This window comes from Jaculus jaculus, chromosome 1 (genome assembly GCF_020740685.1).
Source record: "Jaculus jaculus isolate mJacJac1 chromosome 1, mJacJac1.mat.Y.cur, whole genome shotgun sequence".
NCBI classification, from domain to species: Eukaryota; Metazoa; Chordata; class Mammalia; order Rodentia; family Dipodidae; genus Jaculus; species Jaculus jaculus.
The window spans coordinates 19,984,486-20,000,656 of record NC_059102.1 but is presented as its reverse complement, the minus strand read 5'-3'; the positions used below and the strand labels follow the sequence as shown (position 1 = coordinate 20,000,656).

Here is a 16,171-nt window from a genome sequence, read left to right as displayed (position 1 = left end):
TTAAAATTGAAAATAGTGTTCAACAATAGCAGGTTGGTTAGGTCCATTCATTTGTCACAACCCAAATAGTGCACTGCATATATGGAATGAACTAAAGTTCTGTTGGGGAGAGTGACAGTGGAAAAATAGTCTGATTATCTCAGTCTGCGGTGGAATATCACTGGCTTTTCAACTTGCTTACTGTTATTTTCTATTTTTGCAATACACAAAGTTTCTGATGAAGTATAAAAATGATATGCAATGATGACCATCATTCATTGGGAGCCTATTTGCAAAAAGCATCGTGCCAGAAATTCTGTCCCCACCCCCCGTGGCATTTGAATTAAACCAAATAAGCAACAAAACCAGGCACTTTCTAGGCAGGCTTGGGAGAGGATGCTGGCCACAAGGTCTAGTTATCTTCATCACTCAGCTGTAGTAACTAGCAGGCAGGTTAACAAAAGGCAATTGCCATGGCAAACAAATGATGCCAGAGTCAGTATTTTCTCCTTGCAGCTATTTTTCCGCACGTGCACCGCTCCCAGGTGCGCTGCGGGCGCCTGGCACAGAAGTACTGGTTCATTTGCCCATCCCGATTAACGCGAGGGGCGAGGCCTACCACAGCGGCCTCCGGGGCACTCAGCTGTCCCCGCCTCTTCGGGGAGAGACCCACAGGTGTCCCACGTGGCGGCAGCCCCGGAGGGGGGGCTATCGGCCCGAGCCGCACCCGCACACCCGCCCGCGCACCCCGCCGGACAGGCACGCGGGAGGCGCTCTCGGCAACCCCGGGCCCCCGCGCAGCGCGTCCGGGACGGTCCGGGCAGGGTAGGCGGCCGGCGGGCTCGTGCTACCTGCCGCGCGGGCTTTGTTCGGCCTACTCCGCGCCCACCTGAGCGCCGCCCCGGCAGGCAGGAGAGCGCCCCGCACGCTGCGCGTCCCTCCCCGCGTCCCGCGCCCCGGGGCGCGCAGGTAAGGGCTGGCTGCGGGTGGAGGGCGGCAGGGCGCGGGAAACCCGAGCTACCTGGCGCCGTCGCGGGGCCTCTTCCCGGGCGGCCGCGGAAAGACTTGCCGTTTGGATCCAGAACGGCTTTGGGGGACTCGCTCTTCCTTTCCCCTGGTAGAGGCGGTTTTCCAAACCAGGCATTCCCGTGTCCCTAGAGAAATAGCTGCAAAGGAGAACCCGGGAGGGGTTCACTGCGCTGAGAGCTTTGCCCTTGGGCCCTATGAAAGTTCAAGAAATTTACCCTCCATGATGTGCGCGAGAACCTTGGCTCCCTCCCTTGTTCCCCGCAGCACACACACCTGGCCCGGCCCTGGGCTCAGCTGCGGAGGCCGGAAGTGGAAGGATCTCTGCACTGTACCCTGGAAACTTGATTTTAAAATGTGAGTGCCAAGCAGACTGAAGAGAAGGGGGGGGGGAATGAAGCACTTGCTGCTTTTGACCTCCGAATGGATGGGTTCTGCCGCACCTCTCCGTGGGACACCATGTCTGTGTTTGATGCCTCAGAGATTGAGCATTTAGAACTTGTATGATGCTGTGTTAATTGAACAAACCCTCTAACAAACCTAAGGGTTTTATAGATTCAAGGTCCCTTTTGCTTCCGAGTTGACGATTCAGAAATGTCTGTTTATTGTGAGAGCGAACCGACAGGCCAGAGAAGGAAACTCCCAGAGTTACCACCGCAGTAGGCAAAGGCATGAGCTAGACTGGTAAATGCTGCAGCCTGAAGCCACCCTCTTGTGACTAATGGGGTGCACAGCCTCGCCGGCGTTAGGTCTGCATCGTTCATTGTAGTGCAGCTCAGGGTGCTTCCTGGGGTACAGCACCTTCCCAGACTCGACTCCCAGGCAGATCCCACGGGGAGAGGGAGACTCCTTTCTTCATCATCCCCGTGTGAGTGTGACTGAAAACCCATCAATGAAATATTTCTGATAAAATCTGGCTTGAGTCAACCATCCAGAGTTTAGAGTCAATCCCCTTCCCCCCTCAGAAGGCTTTGTAAGGACTCAGCCTATTTGCATGGATAAGAAAACTTGAGACCCAAGTTTTGGAGTTTTTGTCTCCCAGCAGAATTGAGCAGAGCTGCCAAGATTCCCCATATACCTAACCACCCCCATTATTACCCCACCCCACACACACCTAATGGCACATGTGTTACGAGAAGAGCTTGCACTTACACAGATTGCCCAGGCTCCACAGTGAGTTCAGGGGTCACTCTTGCTGTTTGGCAGCCCGTGAATTTGGGCGAGTGCATAGTGACCAGTGTCCCCCATCATACAGATCATACAGAGCAGTCCTCTACCCTCTGCTTGTCGCTCCTTCATTCCCTCTCCTCTCTCCTGACAATCTCTGATCTTTCCAACTTTTCCAGTAGTTGGGATCATACATTACGTAACCTTCTCTCGGTTAGTAATACATATGTATTGAAGTGTCTACTGGCTGTGTGTGTGTAGTGTGTGTGGTGGGGTGTGTGTACAGATGTACCTGCCCTCAGCAGGCGTGACAGGGCCATGGGAGAAAGCCAGGCCACCTCTTCTGTATCCTGGTTTCCTGGAGATGGATGGAGTCTCAGAGTTTGCCACTGAGCCAGGAGCTGCCACTTCTCAGCCAGACTGGCCAGGCCCAGGTTTTTACATGGTTGCTGGGGGTTGGATTCACAGTCTCGGCCTTACTGCCTGCATGGCAAGTGCTCCTACCTGCTGAGCCATTCTCCCAGCCACTACTCAACCCTTCCACGGAGCTTCCTATAGTCAGACAGTCACTAATTAATTGCCAATGATGATGTTGGGGAAAAGCTCCTGGTGCAACGCCTTCTGTTGATTATGCCCCTACTTGTGTGTGCCTCTTTCTGGGGGAAAGCATTTTCACCACAGCTCCAACACCTGGGCTCAGGGATGATGCTTAATAATTTCCACTGGATAAATGGCACGTCAGTGGGAGGGACCATGAGGCTTTAGAACACTGGCCCTCAAACTTTCACATTCCTTACCACAGTAAATTAAAAACAAATGTTTGGGGGGGGTGCTGGAATATAATTGCTAATTTTAACTTAATTCAGTCAGTCTATTTTAGCCCCCACCCCTCCAGCATCTATAAGGGCATTGGTGGGCCCTGCTGAAGACTGCACAACGCGTCTGTATCCTTCCTGTTTTAGCATCCACAACCCAGCTTTCTGGGACAGCTGAATATATTTGAACTCTTTCCTTATATTTTGCCTTTTCGCCTTTTTTTCTTGTTGTTTTTGAAACAGAGTCTCATTCTAGCCCAGGCTGACCTGGAATTCGCTATGTAGTCTCAGGGTGGCCTCGAACTCACAGCGACACTCGTGATTCTCCTACCTCTGCCTCCTGAGCGCTGGGGTTAAAGGCGAGCGCCGCCATGCCCAGCCGGCTGCCTTCCATCTTTGGCATAGCTCTCTCCTGCTGCCTTTCACTCTTCCACCGTAGCTGTATTCCTGACTCCCCGACTGTGGTTACTACCCCTAGTGCTCTTCCAGCTTGCTCTGCTCCTGAGCCGGGTTCCTCTGATCTTGAGTTAGGAGGCGATACCTTTGCTCAGGGGGCTTTTGCCCTGGGTTCCATGGCATCCTGGCAACAACTTCCCAGGCAAATATGTGAATAGCTTTAGGGAAATGGAAGCTGAGAGGCTGAAGGGAAGGAAGGGAGTTACCTAAACGATCATGCTCAGCTCCCTTATTGGCTAATTGATACTCTTTCTACTCCATTGGAATATTGCACACTTACTATCATGGCTGAGAAGACTGGGACTGAGCCCCAGTCATGTCACATGTTAGCTCCATGGCTTGTGCCCCAACTTCTCCAAGATTTTTTCCTCATCTATGAAAAAGAATATTTTAACATCTACCCTGCAGGACTGAGTGATGTGAAAGGAAATCCGTGAATGAAGCATTAAGGATCTTGTAACATCATTTAGGACATCTACCCCTGCACATCACTCGGAACTTTCTCACATCATCTTTGTGGTACAACACAAGAGTCTCCCCATTCTGCGGATGAAGGACTCAAGGGTGGGAGGTTGTTGCTTGCAGAGTCCTCCGGCTGCTTGAAGCAGAGCTGGGGGCTGCAATCTGACCTCTGGACTTATATCCTGTGTGTTGTGTCCTCCACCTCAGCTCTCCCCAGAGCCTCTACGCTCGTTGGACAGTGAATCTGGGTGTTGAGCCACGTAAGGCATATTCAGAGTCAGCCAAATCAGCATGGCATCTGTTCTGAATGAGTGTCAAGCAAGTTCAGAGAGAGCAAGAGCTCCTGTGATGCATTTCCAACCTTCTAGGGAACCCACAATGACATGTTGTTTATCCCCCCCCTTAATCCCAACTTTTGGCTGGGACACTACTGTGGCCTGTAATGATGTATATTGTTTGTTAACTTGAGACGACATAGGATCATAGGATCCCAGATGAGGGATTATCTAGATTAGGTTAGCCTCTGGGCTGGCTGTGAGAGATTAACTTGATTAGGTTAATTGAGGTGAGAAGACCCACCTTAACAGCGGGCTGCACCATTCTGTGGATTGGGGTCCTGGACTGCATAAAGAGATAGCTGACTGAGAGCAGCTTTCCCGCCTCTGATCAGCTTCCTCTCTGAACATGACCATCTCCTGCCACCATGTCTTCCCTGCCATGATGATCTGTAACCTGGAACTGAGATAAACCTTTCTTCTCTTAAATTGATATTGTAAAAACATTTTTATCTATTTATTTGCAAGCAGAGAGAGAGAGACAGAGACAGAATGGGCTTGCCAGGGCCTCTAGTCACTGCAAAGGAACTCCAGATGCATGCACTACATTGTGCATCTGGCTCTACCTGGGTGCTGGGGAATCAAGCCCTAGTCATTAGGCTTTGCAGGCTAGTGCCTTAACCACTGATCCGTCTCTCCAGCATCCTTAAATTGATTTTTGTCAGGTATTTTGTCCCTGCAAATGGAAATTGACTGACACAGGTTCTAAAAATTTAAAGACTTTTTAAGGGAGAGCATGAGTTTTCCCCAGTCAGTAGCTGGGTGTGGAAACACATCCCTGTAGTCCCAGTTACTTGGGAGGTTGAAGCAGGAGGAGCCTCAGCCCCAGGAGTTCATGACCAGCCTATGCAATGTAGCAACAACAATTAAGAAAGAAAGAACTTGCCCTGACATATTAAACTGTAAAAGTGCTGTCCACTTCTCATGATTCTTTGGACCTGAGCCAGATTTTACCAAAAGGACAAGGAAGATGATTGTTACTGAAAAAGACAGTTAGGACTTCCTGGCCTGGCTGGAAGCTTTCACCTCTGATTTCAATCTTCTGGTTCAGGCATTGGCTGTTCTTGTGAAGGGCTCTCAGGTTTCCATCCTACAGATTAGGAGAAGGCTACATGGGCTAATCTGCCATTTGGGGATGCAGTTGTAGTTTTCAAAGAGTTGGAAGCAGTTTCCATTTCACTCCATGCTTTCTGATGATAGAAATAGAAAGGGAGAAAATAGGAACCGTCTTGCAAAACTGCCTTCAGCCATCCCAGATTCGTTCTTCTTGAGAGGAACTCTTGGGGTGGTCTGTTTTTCGTGCTGCATCATGGGGAGTGTAATTCCTGGCTCACACACAGTGGAATGTGTTTGTATATCTTGCAACTGGCTTCGCCTTCCTATTACCTGTGCTGGGTTAAGCAGGGACCCAGCTTGAGAAGCTCAGGGGTGGGGGAGCTTCTGAGTGTACCAATGAGCAGCTGGGAATGACTTGTGGGATTAGCATAAGCAATAGAACACAGGAGAGGAGGCCCTGAGCTGGCGTTTTGTCACGGAAAGTAGGAGCAGGGTCAATACTTGCCCCTGCCCGCAGACCATTCTCAACACGAATGCCAAGTGCTGGAAGTCTCATTAAGCGCTCCTGCCTGGGTGGTGATGGCAGGTATGAGCTGGGAAAAACTGCCAAGGGGCGGGATGCAGGGTGGCCAATGCTAATTACACTTTGTTCCTCTTTTACTGCCCATATGGTTCCTAGTTTGTTGTTTGTTTTGTTTTGATTTTCTGGAGCCTGGACTTCTGGCAGTGTTCTTTTCTCGCCTCTTGCCCCTAAGTCTTTCCCTTGTTCAATATTTGCCTAGAGTTTTCTCCAAGAATCCAGAAGGTGACAGACTGAACAGATCACCAGGGGCCAGGATGGAATCGAGCGCACCGGTTGGCTGTGTAACTTGGAGCAAACGTTCGACTTCCCTGAGCCACTATTCTCACGTGTAGTGAGAGGACTCAGGTTAGCAGCAAGCGTTAGATGAGACGACAGCGGAGCGTCGAGCTTGGGGCAGGCCCGCGATACAAGCTTACTAGATGACAGGAGATGTTGATTTTGACTGTGGAGTCCATCCATGTAGAAAAATGCTTTTCCAGGCACATCAGATGGCGGAGGCTGGAGGATTGTTCCAGCCCAAGGAAGTTCAAGGCTAGTCTGGGCAATATAGCTAGATCACATTTCCGTACAACAGATAAAGCAGGTTTTCCACATGGACGTAAGGCAGTGGGTTGATCAGTTGCTCTTACGAGAAATTCCTTGACGTGTGACCAGAGGAGAATCAACGGGCTCTTTGAGATAACTGGGTGAGAAGAGTCAGAGTGCTGCTGGCACTTTGTGGAGTATGAATTACTGTACCCCAGGATTGTGACAGCATTCATTCCTTTTACCTTGGTTTAAAAAAGAATAAATGTGTTCACTGAAAGATGCACCTGGATGGCGTTCTTTTGTTTACCCAGCAAGCATGCATCTTGCTTTGTTTGTACCAGGCAATGCAGGTCGCTGGGGTTCCCGCAAAGACTATGACACAGTCCCTAGTCTCAAATGTTTACCCCCTGCCTGTCAAGGATCACAGGGCTGTGCGACCATACGGGTTATATTGTTGGATCAGGACCGAGAGGTGCAGCTGGCATTGCGGAGCCAGCACCAAGTGGAACGGTTTCCGTGCTGCATCCACTTACAGAGTGCCAACATACATTTTGTTTTAATGAGCAGAACTTTAGAAGACTGAAAAACGAACCCAACACAGCCAGCTGGGCAAGCAGCGGCACATGAGGGAATGAGGTGAACTGGTTAGATCCATCTTGGCATGTAGAAGGAAGGGTTTATGTTCGCTGGATGTCACTGGGCAGCTGGAACTTCCTGTTTCCACTTCTGTTCCATCCCCACAGCAAGCTAGGGATGTGGCTGCTGGAACCATTGCTTTGTGAGTCACCCCCAGACCTGAGTCTCAGGTTTGCCTTTGCTCAAAACCAGAAGCTGAGCCGGGTGTGGTGGCACACGCCTTTCATCCCAGCACTCTGGAGACAGAGGTAGAAGGATTGCCGTGGGTTCGAGGCCACCCTGCGGCTACCTGGTGAATTCCAGGTCAGCCTGGACCAGAGTGCAACCCTACCTCAAAAAAAAAAAAAAAAAAAAAAAAAAAAAAAAAAAAACCAACACAGAAGCTGGAACCCTGGAGAATCACCTTGAAGCTAAGGACTGGGCAGCATTGGGAAGCCCTGTCCCTTTGCCATAGATTGCCTTTCAGCCCACTGCCTTGCCCACCCCTTCCTGGTCTCCCAGTGGATTGGGGGCTTATCCTGAAACTGGTGTGAGACATAAAAGCAAATACATGCCGAGAGAAAGCAAAGTCTTAAATCGGCCTTTCTGACATTGCCTGGGAGCTGGAAGCCGGCAGGAAGCAGGTGAGCCATTTGGCAGGTCAACATCTTTACCAGCCACCTGGGTCCCCTTGATGATGCCTGGGGGCTCCTGATGCCCTGACTCTAGCAACACTGGGCATCTGTTTTTCACCTAATTCAGGTGAAGACTCAAGTCTCTCAGTCATTTCAAACAGGAAGACCTAGCATGAACATCCCCAAGTGCTAGACACATCTCATTTAGTTTGTTTCAGACATGGTTTGAAATCTAAAGTGATGGGTGTGGAGCAGGGTAGGGTTTGACCCTCCAGGGTCATGACACAGGAGCATCAAATGGCTTTAAAAATATATATATATATATATATATATATATATATATATATATATATATATATATTATTTATTTATTTAAGAGTCAGAGAGAAAGAGGCAGACAGACAGAGTGAATGGATGCATCAGGCCCTCCAGCCACTGCACACAAACTCCAGACACATGTGCCACATTGTGTATCTGGCTTATGTGGATCCCAGGTTATGGGAATCTAACCTGGGTCCTTAGGCTTTGCAAGCAAGTGCCTTAACCAATGAGAAATCTCTTCAGCCCTCAAGTGGCTTTTTAAAACCAGAGCATATCAGTGCAGGATGGGGTCCACCCTCATTCCACCTCCCTCAGCGTCACTGGGCATCAGGGTCTCTGCATCCACAGTGGTCCTCTGCCACCACGGGGCAGGAGTGACCCACGTCTGGATAAGGAAATCACGCTACCTGTCAGGTAGTGATTTATAATTGTGCCCTCTTGATGTGCATGGAGTTTGAGAGGTGCTGGCACTCCCCAGAGCTGCCCTGGCTGCATGATTGGAGGGCAGCAGAGGGATTTGATGCCCTGTGTGTGACTGCCCAAGTCCTCTCTCCTTTGAAACCTTAGAGATGTCTTCTGCCTGTGGGGGCTGGGTAGTTCATCCTGTTGAATCTTTCATCTCGTTCCCAACATACTGTGACCTTCTCATCTCTGTGTGCTACCTAGGGAGACCAACAAGGCCCAAAGGTCAGCAGTGTACCTTGAAAATAGCCTCCCCCCTTCCTGCGCGCACGCACGCATACCCACACACACACACACACACACACACACACACATCTACTGCCATTCTAAGCAAGGCACCTTGATAAATACTAGGGCCATTTTCAACTCTTTTTTTTCAAGTCAAAAGCAACAACATGTCCTGAGTAATTTTAATTTGCAGGCAATGGTCTTCTGTACCCACTTCCTGAATGACAAGTCCAGTTCTGTGCAGTGTCTGCAGCATGGCAGAAGCTGTAGGATATGCGAGAGAATTCATATTGGTTGAAGGCACTCTGTGAGCTGCTGGATACCACCGGACAGTTTCTGCCATGCGTGTGAGAAATCACACCCCTTCCCCGCACCACCATTGAGCCAGATGGGGCCACAACATAGAAATGTTAACTTGGCACGCCTGCTTTGTCTATTTTCTAAGACATAGGCACTTATTTAAGGGCTTAAGGGATCTTGAGATTCCGGTGTTTGGGCTGAAGTGTTACCCCAGGGATTTGTTGATGGAAAAAATACAGCTCTTACCGAGGAGAGTTTGAGCCAGGTATGGTGGCACACACCTTTTAATCCCAGCACTTGGGAGGCAGAGGTAGGTGGATCACCATGAGTTTGAGGTCCCCTGAGATGACACAGTGAATTCCTGGTCAGCCTGGGCTAGAGTGAGACCCTACCTCGAAAAAGAAAAGCAAAAATTCATTGTAGAGAGCCAAATATGACCCAAGAACACAGATCCAGATTACCCCACATTTCATTTCCAATGTGGTGGCAGTTTCATGAAATTTTTATAGTTACAGAACAAAGAGAGTCATTAATTAAGATACTTTTCAAATACGCTGATAGGAACATTATGTAGGCGGGTTTCAGCAAAGCGGGGCGCAGCTCAGTTACAGATCTCAGGTGCTCTCTGATGACGTTCTTACCTGTGGATGGGGGAAGCGAGTGGTTTGCGATGAACACGCTTGAAGGGTCGGATAGTCACAAAGATGTTAGGTCACTCAGACACAGGAATGGGCAGTGAAAGGCTTTTAAGGGACTAAAAATAGCTCAAGAAAATTTGGCTCTGTTCTGCAACATTTTAACTTCCTAATCATGACGTTCCATCATTTGGCTTTGTAGAATCTTTTTATTATTTTTTTAATTGACCACTTTCATAATTGTAAACAATATCCCATGGTAATTCTCTCCCTCCCCTCACTTTTCCTTTTGAAACTCCACTCTCCATCATATCCCCTCTCCCTCTCAGTCAGCCTCTCTTTTATTTTGATGTCATGATCTTTTCTTCCTATTATGATGATCCTGTGTAGGTAGTGTCAGGCACTGTGAGGTCATGGATGTTCAGGCCATTTTGCGTCTGGAGGAGCACGTTGTAAGGAGTCCTGCCCTTCCTTTGGCTCTTACATTCTTTCTGCCACCTCTTCCGCAATGGATCCTGAGCCTTGGAAGGTGTGACAGAGATATTGCAGTGCTGAGCACTCCTGTCACTTCTTCCCAGCACTATGATGCCTTTTGAGTCATCCCAAGGTCACCGCCATCTGAAAAGAGAAGGTTCTCTAACCAAAAGTGAGAGTAGCATTAATGTATGGGTATGAACATTAAGAGAAGTGCTTACTGGGCAGTTTGATAAGTATAACATATACATTTAGCCAGACAGCAGCAGATGTTACACCCCTAGGGCTTATCACTACCCCTGTTGTAGGTTTCAGTATCAGGGATGTATTCCCTCCCATGGAGCAGGCCTCCAGTCAAATTAGAATTATAGAATCTTTAACATTGGTGGGGTTCCTTTTTGCTTATTACTTATTATTATTTTCAATTAACAGATTTCTCCTTGGAATTAGCTCCCAAAGAAGCGTCAGCATTATTTATTTGATGGGAAAAAAGTTATTGTCTTTCTCTTTTCAACTTTTTTTTTCTTTTTTTGATATTGAATGCAGAGGAATAACAGAATAGACTTGAATATACTGGATCCCAGAGGGCAAAATCTACAATTTCTAGAAGTTACTGTTAGGATGTTTTTATAACTTACACTGGGAGTTATCTAAACTTCATTCTGTCTGGCTCCTTTCTGTTTGTTCTCTGGCATGTTTGTAGTAATTAAATCACATGACAGTCTGAACTGGGCATCATGTCTGGGATTGAAATGGCAATGGTATATTTCTTGGCTAAAATGAGAAGAATCCCTCAGGTGTGTGTGCCCTTAGGGAATCAAGACTATCACCCCTTGGTCTGTTCTTAATCCCAGCACTCAGGGGTCAGAGGTAGGAGGCTCACCATGAGTTTGAGGCCACCCTAAGAATGCAGAGTGAATTCCAGGTCACCTTGGACTACAGTGAAACCCTACCTCACCCCCCCCCCCAAAAAAAAGCATTTCTAGGCTGGAGAGATGGCTTGCTTGTTAAGTCGCTGCTTGTAAAGCCCAGCAACCTGAGCTTGATTCCCCAGTACCCACACAAAGCCAGATGCACCAAGTGGTACTTGTGTCTGGAGTTCGTTTGTGCCCATTATCTCCCCCTCCCCGCCACACCCTGGCATGGCGGTGCCTTTAATCCTAGCATTCAAGAGGCAGAGATAGGAAAATCTCTGTGAGTTCGAGCTGGGTAGAGCGAGAACCTACCTCAAAAAAATAAACAAACAAAGAAAATTCACTTTCTGCTTTCTTACCACCACCACCATTTCCCCCCCCCCCGCCCTGCCAAACTGGTAAAAGGCCCAATGAGCTTACTGTTTATTATAAAAAACAAAATGTACCCTTTATTTTTTGTGACTTTCTGGAGGATTCTGTACATGAGGACATTGAACCCCCAGGCTTTGCCTTCTTGGCTTCTGACTCCTCATGAGGAAGTAGAGGCCCTGAAGAGGTGGGGGTTCACTTTGATCAAGGTCGTGTGGCCACTCAGAGCCCTGAAGGCTAGGGCCAGGAGCTCTTACCTGGGTAGCACACCTTCTCAGAGTTTGGAAGATCTGCGGTGGATGGGATGGGATGGGGTGTCAGTGATAACCTTGGAGAAAGTGTTAGGTGGTGATTTAACGTCATAGTCTTTGGAGGAAAGCCTTCGTGGATTTTAAGGAATTTGTGTCTTTCTAGGCCATTGTAGTTATGGTAAGGGGCTCTGTTCATGGCCTGGGAAAAACGGTATAGTTCTATCTTGAATGGTGTGCTGGGGCCACTCACAGAACTCATGGCTGATGCTTGCTTGCTTTTCTTTGTCCTGCAGTTATAACAACATGCCTTCTTTCCTGTGGCTCGAAGCCCTCTGCATTTTCCTATTTTCCAGAGGTAAGACTTTTTTTTTCTCCCCAGTAGCATAAATATTGAGGGTTTGGTTTATTTCAAATCCCATTGGTCTTAACTTTTAAAAAGATTTCTTGATACAAGCTTGTCAAAAGGTTAGGGGGATACACTGCTGAAAAGGTCTCTCAAGGGACTGGAGAAATGGGTCAGTGGATAAAAGCTCTTCATGTATAAGCATGAGGGTTTGGGCTGGCGAGATGGCTTAGTGGCTAAGGCATTTGCCTGCAAAAGCCAAAGGACCTAGATTTGATTCCCCAGGACCAACGTAAGCCAGATGCACAAGATGGCACACATGTCTGGAGTTCGTTTGCAGTGGTCGGATGCCCTGGTGCACCCATTCACTCGCTCTGTCTCCCTCCCTCTGTCTGACTATCTCTCTCTCAAATAAATAAATGAAAATAATTTTTTAAAAAAAAAGAATGAGGGCTTGAGACCAGGGCTTGAGGTAGGATTTCACTCTAGTCCAGGCTGACCTGGAATTCACTCTGTATTTTCAGGGTGGCCTCAAACTCATGGCAATCCTCCTATCTCTGCCTCCTGAGTGCTGGGATTAAATTGAGTGCGATTCCCCAGCATCCACGTAAGCATCTGGGCATAGCCATGCTCATGTGTAACCCTAATTCAGTGTGGAGCCGAGGCTGGAGACTCACTGGGGCTCACAAAAATGGAAGATCCAGAATCAGTGGGAGACTCTGAAGGAAATTCATGGATAAGCAGTTGCAGGGTGTGACACCCAATGTTTCCCCTGGCCTCTGTCAGCACAGGCACATGTCTGCACACGCACGCACACCCACCCACACACCCTTCATACATACTACACACATGTACACACACAATATGCACATGTGCAAAGGGTCCCTCAAATCCATCTGGGCCTCCACTCCATCATGGCTTCCCTTAGCCTAAGCCTGTCAGTGTGCTTGGACTTCCACAGCAGCCTCCTTGCTGGTATGCTTCGGTCCGTTTCACAGTGTAAACCTGATCCTGACTGGACCCTCACCCACCCCAACCTAAAGCAAAGTGACTTCCCATTGCTCTTACGAGGCTGTATCTCATCCTGTCCCCTCTGCAGTGAGTCCCTTGGGTGGTCTTGCAGACCTGCCTGGCACTCTTGTTCTCCCCTCTTCTAAGAGGCTCTAAATCCCGATGCCCACTCTGCCTAATTCACCCTAATAAACTCCTACCCATCTTTTTAACGCTTGGGGTGGCCCAGTCTTTAGCCTAATCTGGCCCTTCAACTCCTTATGTTGCTGAGGATGGCCTTGAACTTCTGATCCTCCTACTGCTCCTGGGCTGGCCTCACACTGTGGGCTCCTCTAGGGAGACAATAAGAGATCTCACCCTACAATGCACGACCCATATACCCCGACAAGGAGGGTCCCTGTGGAGGGGGGAGGACAGGGAGGAGGCTAACAATGGTACCAACTTGACTGTATTCACTGACTACAAAAAATAAAGAAAAAAGAAATCTCACCCTAAACCTTGACCCTAACCTGTAAGTGAAGTTGTTTGGTTCTTATCCTTGCGTGTATGTGTGTGGGGAGGGGGCGGGGAAAGTCAACTTCTCGAACCTTCCACCTATCAGTCTAGATGAGCTGTTGACTTGGTTAGAAGCAACATGCAGCATTGGTACATTAGGCAGCACCTTGTTTGTGCTACATCAGCACAAGGTGATTTCTCGAGAGAGCGCTAGGATTCTTGGCCGGATGTAGAAGGGCAGTCAGCCAGCTGAAATCTTTAATAAGTAGACTGGTCACGGAGTGTCCCCAGCCTCCTATCCTGGAAGATGGCTGGCTGGCCCCTACTAAGGCATTTATAAAGAAGCTGTGTTTCTCTGTCATTTACATGTTGATGAGGACTCCTCAGCTACGAGGCCCCTTGTCAATAAGTCATGGACTGATTTCAGGGAACTTTAGTGCTTGCGTACACTGAAGACAGAAGAGGGGGAGTGTTCCCACCTCAGTGCCTCAAGGAGGTTCCAGGAAGCTGAGGTGAAGGGTCCATAGGACAGTCCTTATTATGGGATGGGTTGCTATGGCCTTCATGAATTGCCAGGCCCTTGCTGACAGGGAAGGAGGAAGCCTCTGTTTTTCTTTTTTAAATTTTACTCATTTATTTTATTTAACACAGAAAGAGGTAGAGAGAGAGAGAAATAGAGAAAAGGGGCATACCAGGGCCTTTAACCCTTGCAAACGAATCCCAGAAGCATATGTACTATCTCATCCATCTGGCTTACATGGGTCCTAGGGAATTGAACCTGGGTCCTTTGGCTTTGCAGGCAAGTGCCTTAACCGCTAAGCCATCCCTCCAGCCCAGTCTCTGTTTTTTTGAAAGAGCCCCCTGCCTCTGTCCCAACAGCCTCCATCATTTACGCAAGTGGTTAAGATGTTTCGTCTTTAATTCAGTCTATTGTCTTTTATGATTTGTCATGTCCACCTTTGGTGGCAAACAGGAGTGATGATGGCAGTCCCACAGCTCGAGTCTGTGGAGGTAATTGCTAGGCTGACACGGTACTAGGGAAGAGCATTCCAGGAGGGCAGGAGCTATGTGCTCAAGCAAGGTGTGGAGGGAAAGGTCAGGACCAGTGTAGTGTGCACTGAGGCCTAGTGAGTGGAGGGAACTGGGGAAGGCAGGTCTCGGATCAAGCATAGCCAGTGCTGAGCGGATGGGTTAACCAGTAACATCGGCCTTTGGCGTGACTCCAAGAACCACTGTGTTCTTTGGGTATCTCCCTTGCAATCACTTTCCTGGAAATTGTGAACCCTGAAAGTCCAACGAGGTGTGTCGTGGGGTTCCTCCTTTCCTCCTGCTCCCTCCCCACTTTGCCTCTTCCTCATCAGTGCCACCCTGTCACGGGGCTTCATCTGCTCTTTGTACTGACCTGCTTGTTTCCTCTGAGCTTGCTCACAGACATTGGCACAGATCAGGCCTCTCCTTGCCCATTTCCGCCACTAGACACTCACTCTGAGATGACCCAGATGGATGCTGCCTTTTCAAAATGGTCCCCCACATGTCCCCTCATTGCCTCAGGACAAGTCATCATGTAGCAATGCTTGGGCCTCCTTGGCATGTTCCCCAGGTCTTCTAAAGTTCTGCTTTTCATTTTGTATTAATTTGGTGCTAGGGATCCAATCCACTACCTTGTGTGTCATTGACAAGACTTCTCCCACTGAGCTGCACCCTCAGCCCCAGGGTTTTCACTTCATAAATTGCTACTCACGGCTCACCTGATATTGTCATGATTTTACTGGGCATCAGAAAGATCGGAAAATTTCTCCATAAACTTCCACCACCAAACATTTTAGCCCTTGTTCACATTAACTGGGTTGGGAAATATATTGACATTTATTCGAGTGCCTGTAGCCTGTTTTATCAGGCATTCTCTGGCACAGGTAGCATTGAAGGGCAGGGCCTGAAGGCTTGCTTCCCCTCTCTAAAATTTATTTTCCTTCTGATCCATTTCCAGCTGCAGTACTTATAGGGCTAAAGGGGGATAAGCATTTTTATGATTCTTAATTCTCTTATTGACATTGTTTTCCAGAAGGCTTTTTAATCAGAGTACAGTACCACCATTGAGGGAGGGATGCCCAATTTAGTGTAAGGATGGGGGACATAAGAAGGTACTGTGGAGGGGTAAATGTGATCAAAATGCATTATATACATATATGGTACTATCAAAAATAAAAATTTTTAAGAATCCCAATTATGCTTAAATTTAGAGCTTGATCATTTAAGTTTTCACTGTTAAAATTGAATTAAAGCATCTTGACACCTGTTGGAACATTTGCCTTTATGCTTTTTCATGACATGGCAGTGAGATGTTTTTGCTTAAGAGATCTGGTAGCAGGTTAGGGGAACTTCCAAGGATGTGCCTCAATACAGGGAAGAGTTGTATGCAAAGAGGAACACAGTTATGATTCCTAGATCGGGATAGGAGTTTTCAGAACCACAGATTCTCCAAGGCAATCTATGCATAACTTAGATATATTCTTCAAAACAGTCCAATGTAACTACAAAGATACCTCATACAAGTCGGGCAACCCTTGAATATTGTCAGTATGGGAGTTGGGGAGGGGTGGTGCTGGGAATTGAACCTAGGGCACCACACATGTTCAGCATGTGCTCTATCACTGAGCCATGCCCGCAGCCCTCCTTCTGGGGTGACTTTTGAGGGATGATGTTGGACTCCT

General features: G+C 48.2%; 1 protein-coding gene across 3 annotated transcripts in view; it reads left to right on the top strand.

Moving 5' to 3' along the window:
* The first annotated feature begins 901 nt into the window (after positions 1 to 901).
* The window catches only part of Vwa2 (von Willebrand factor A domain containing 2), a 49,974-nt gene continuing 34,704 nt past the window's right edge, over positions 902 to 16,171 (top strand). Inside the window, exons 1-3 of one of the 3 annotated variants that reach the window (XM_045144577.1) lie at positions 902 to 948; positions 1,273 to 1,362; positions 11,905 to 11,966. In XM_045144577.1, coding sequence (XP_045000512.1) covers positions 11,915 to 11,966 — 52 coding nt within the window. In that variant the 5' untranslated portion in view covers positions 902 to 948; positions 1,273 to 1,362; positions 11,905 to 11,914. Of the gene's footprint in view, positions 949 to 1,272; positions 1,363 to 7,584; positions 7,667 to 11,904; positions 11,967 to 16,171 lie in introns of those variants that run through there. The other 2 variants (XM_045144581.1, XM_045144587.1) reach the window with 2 other exon arrangements.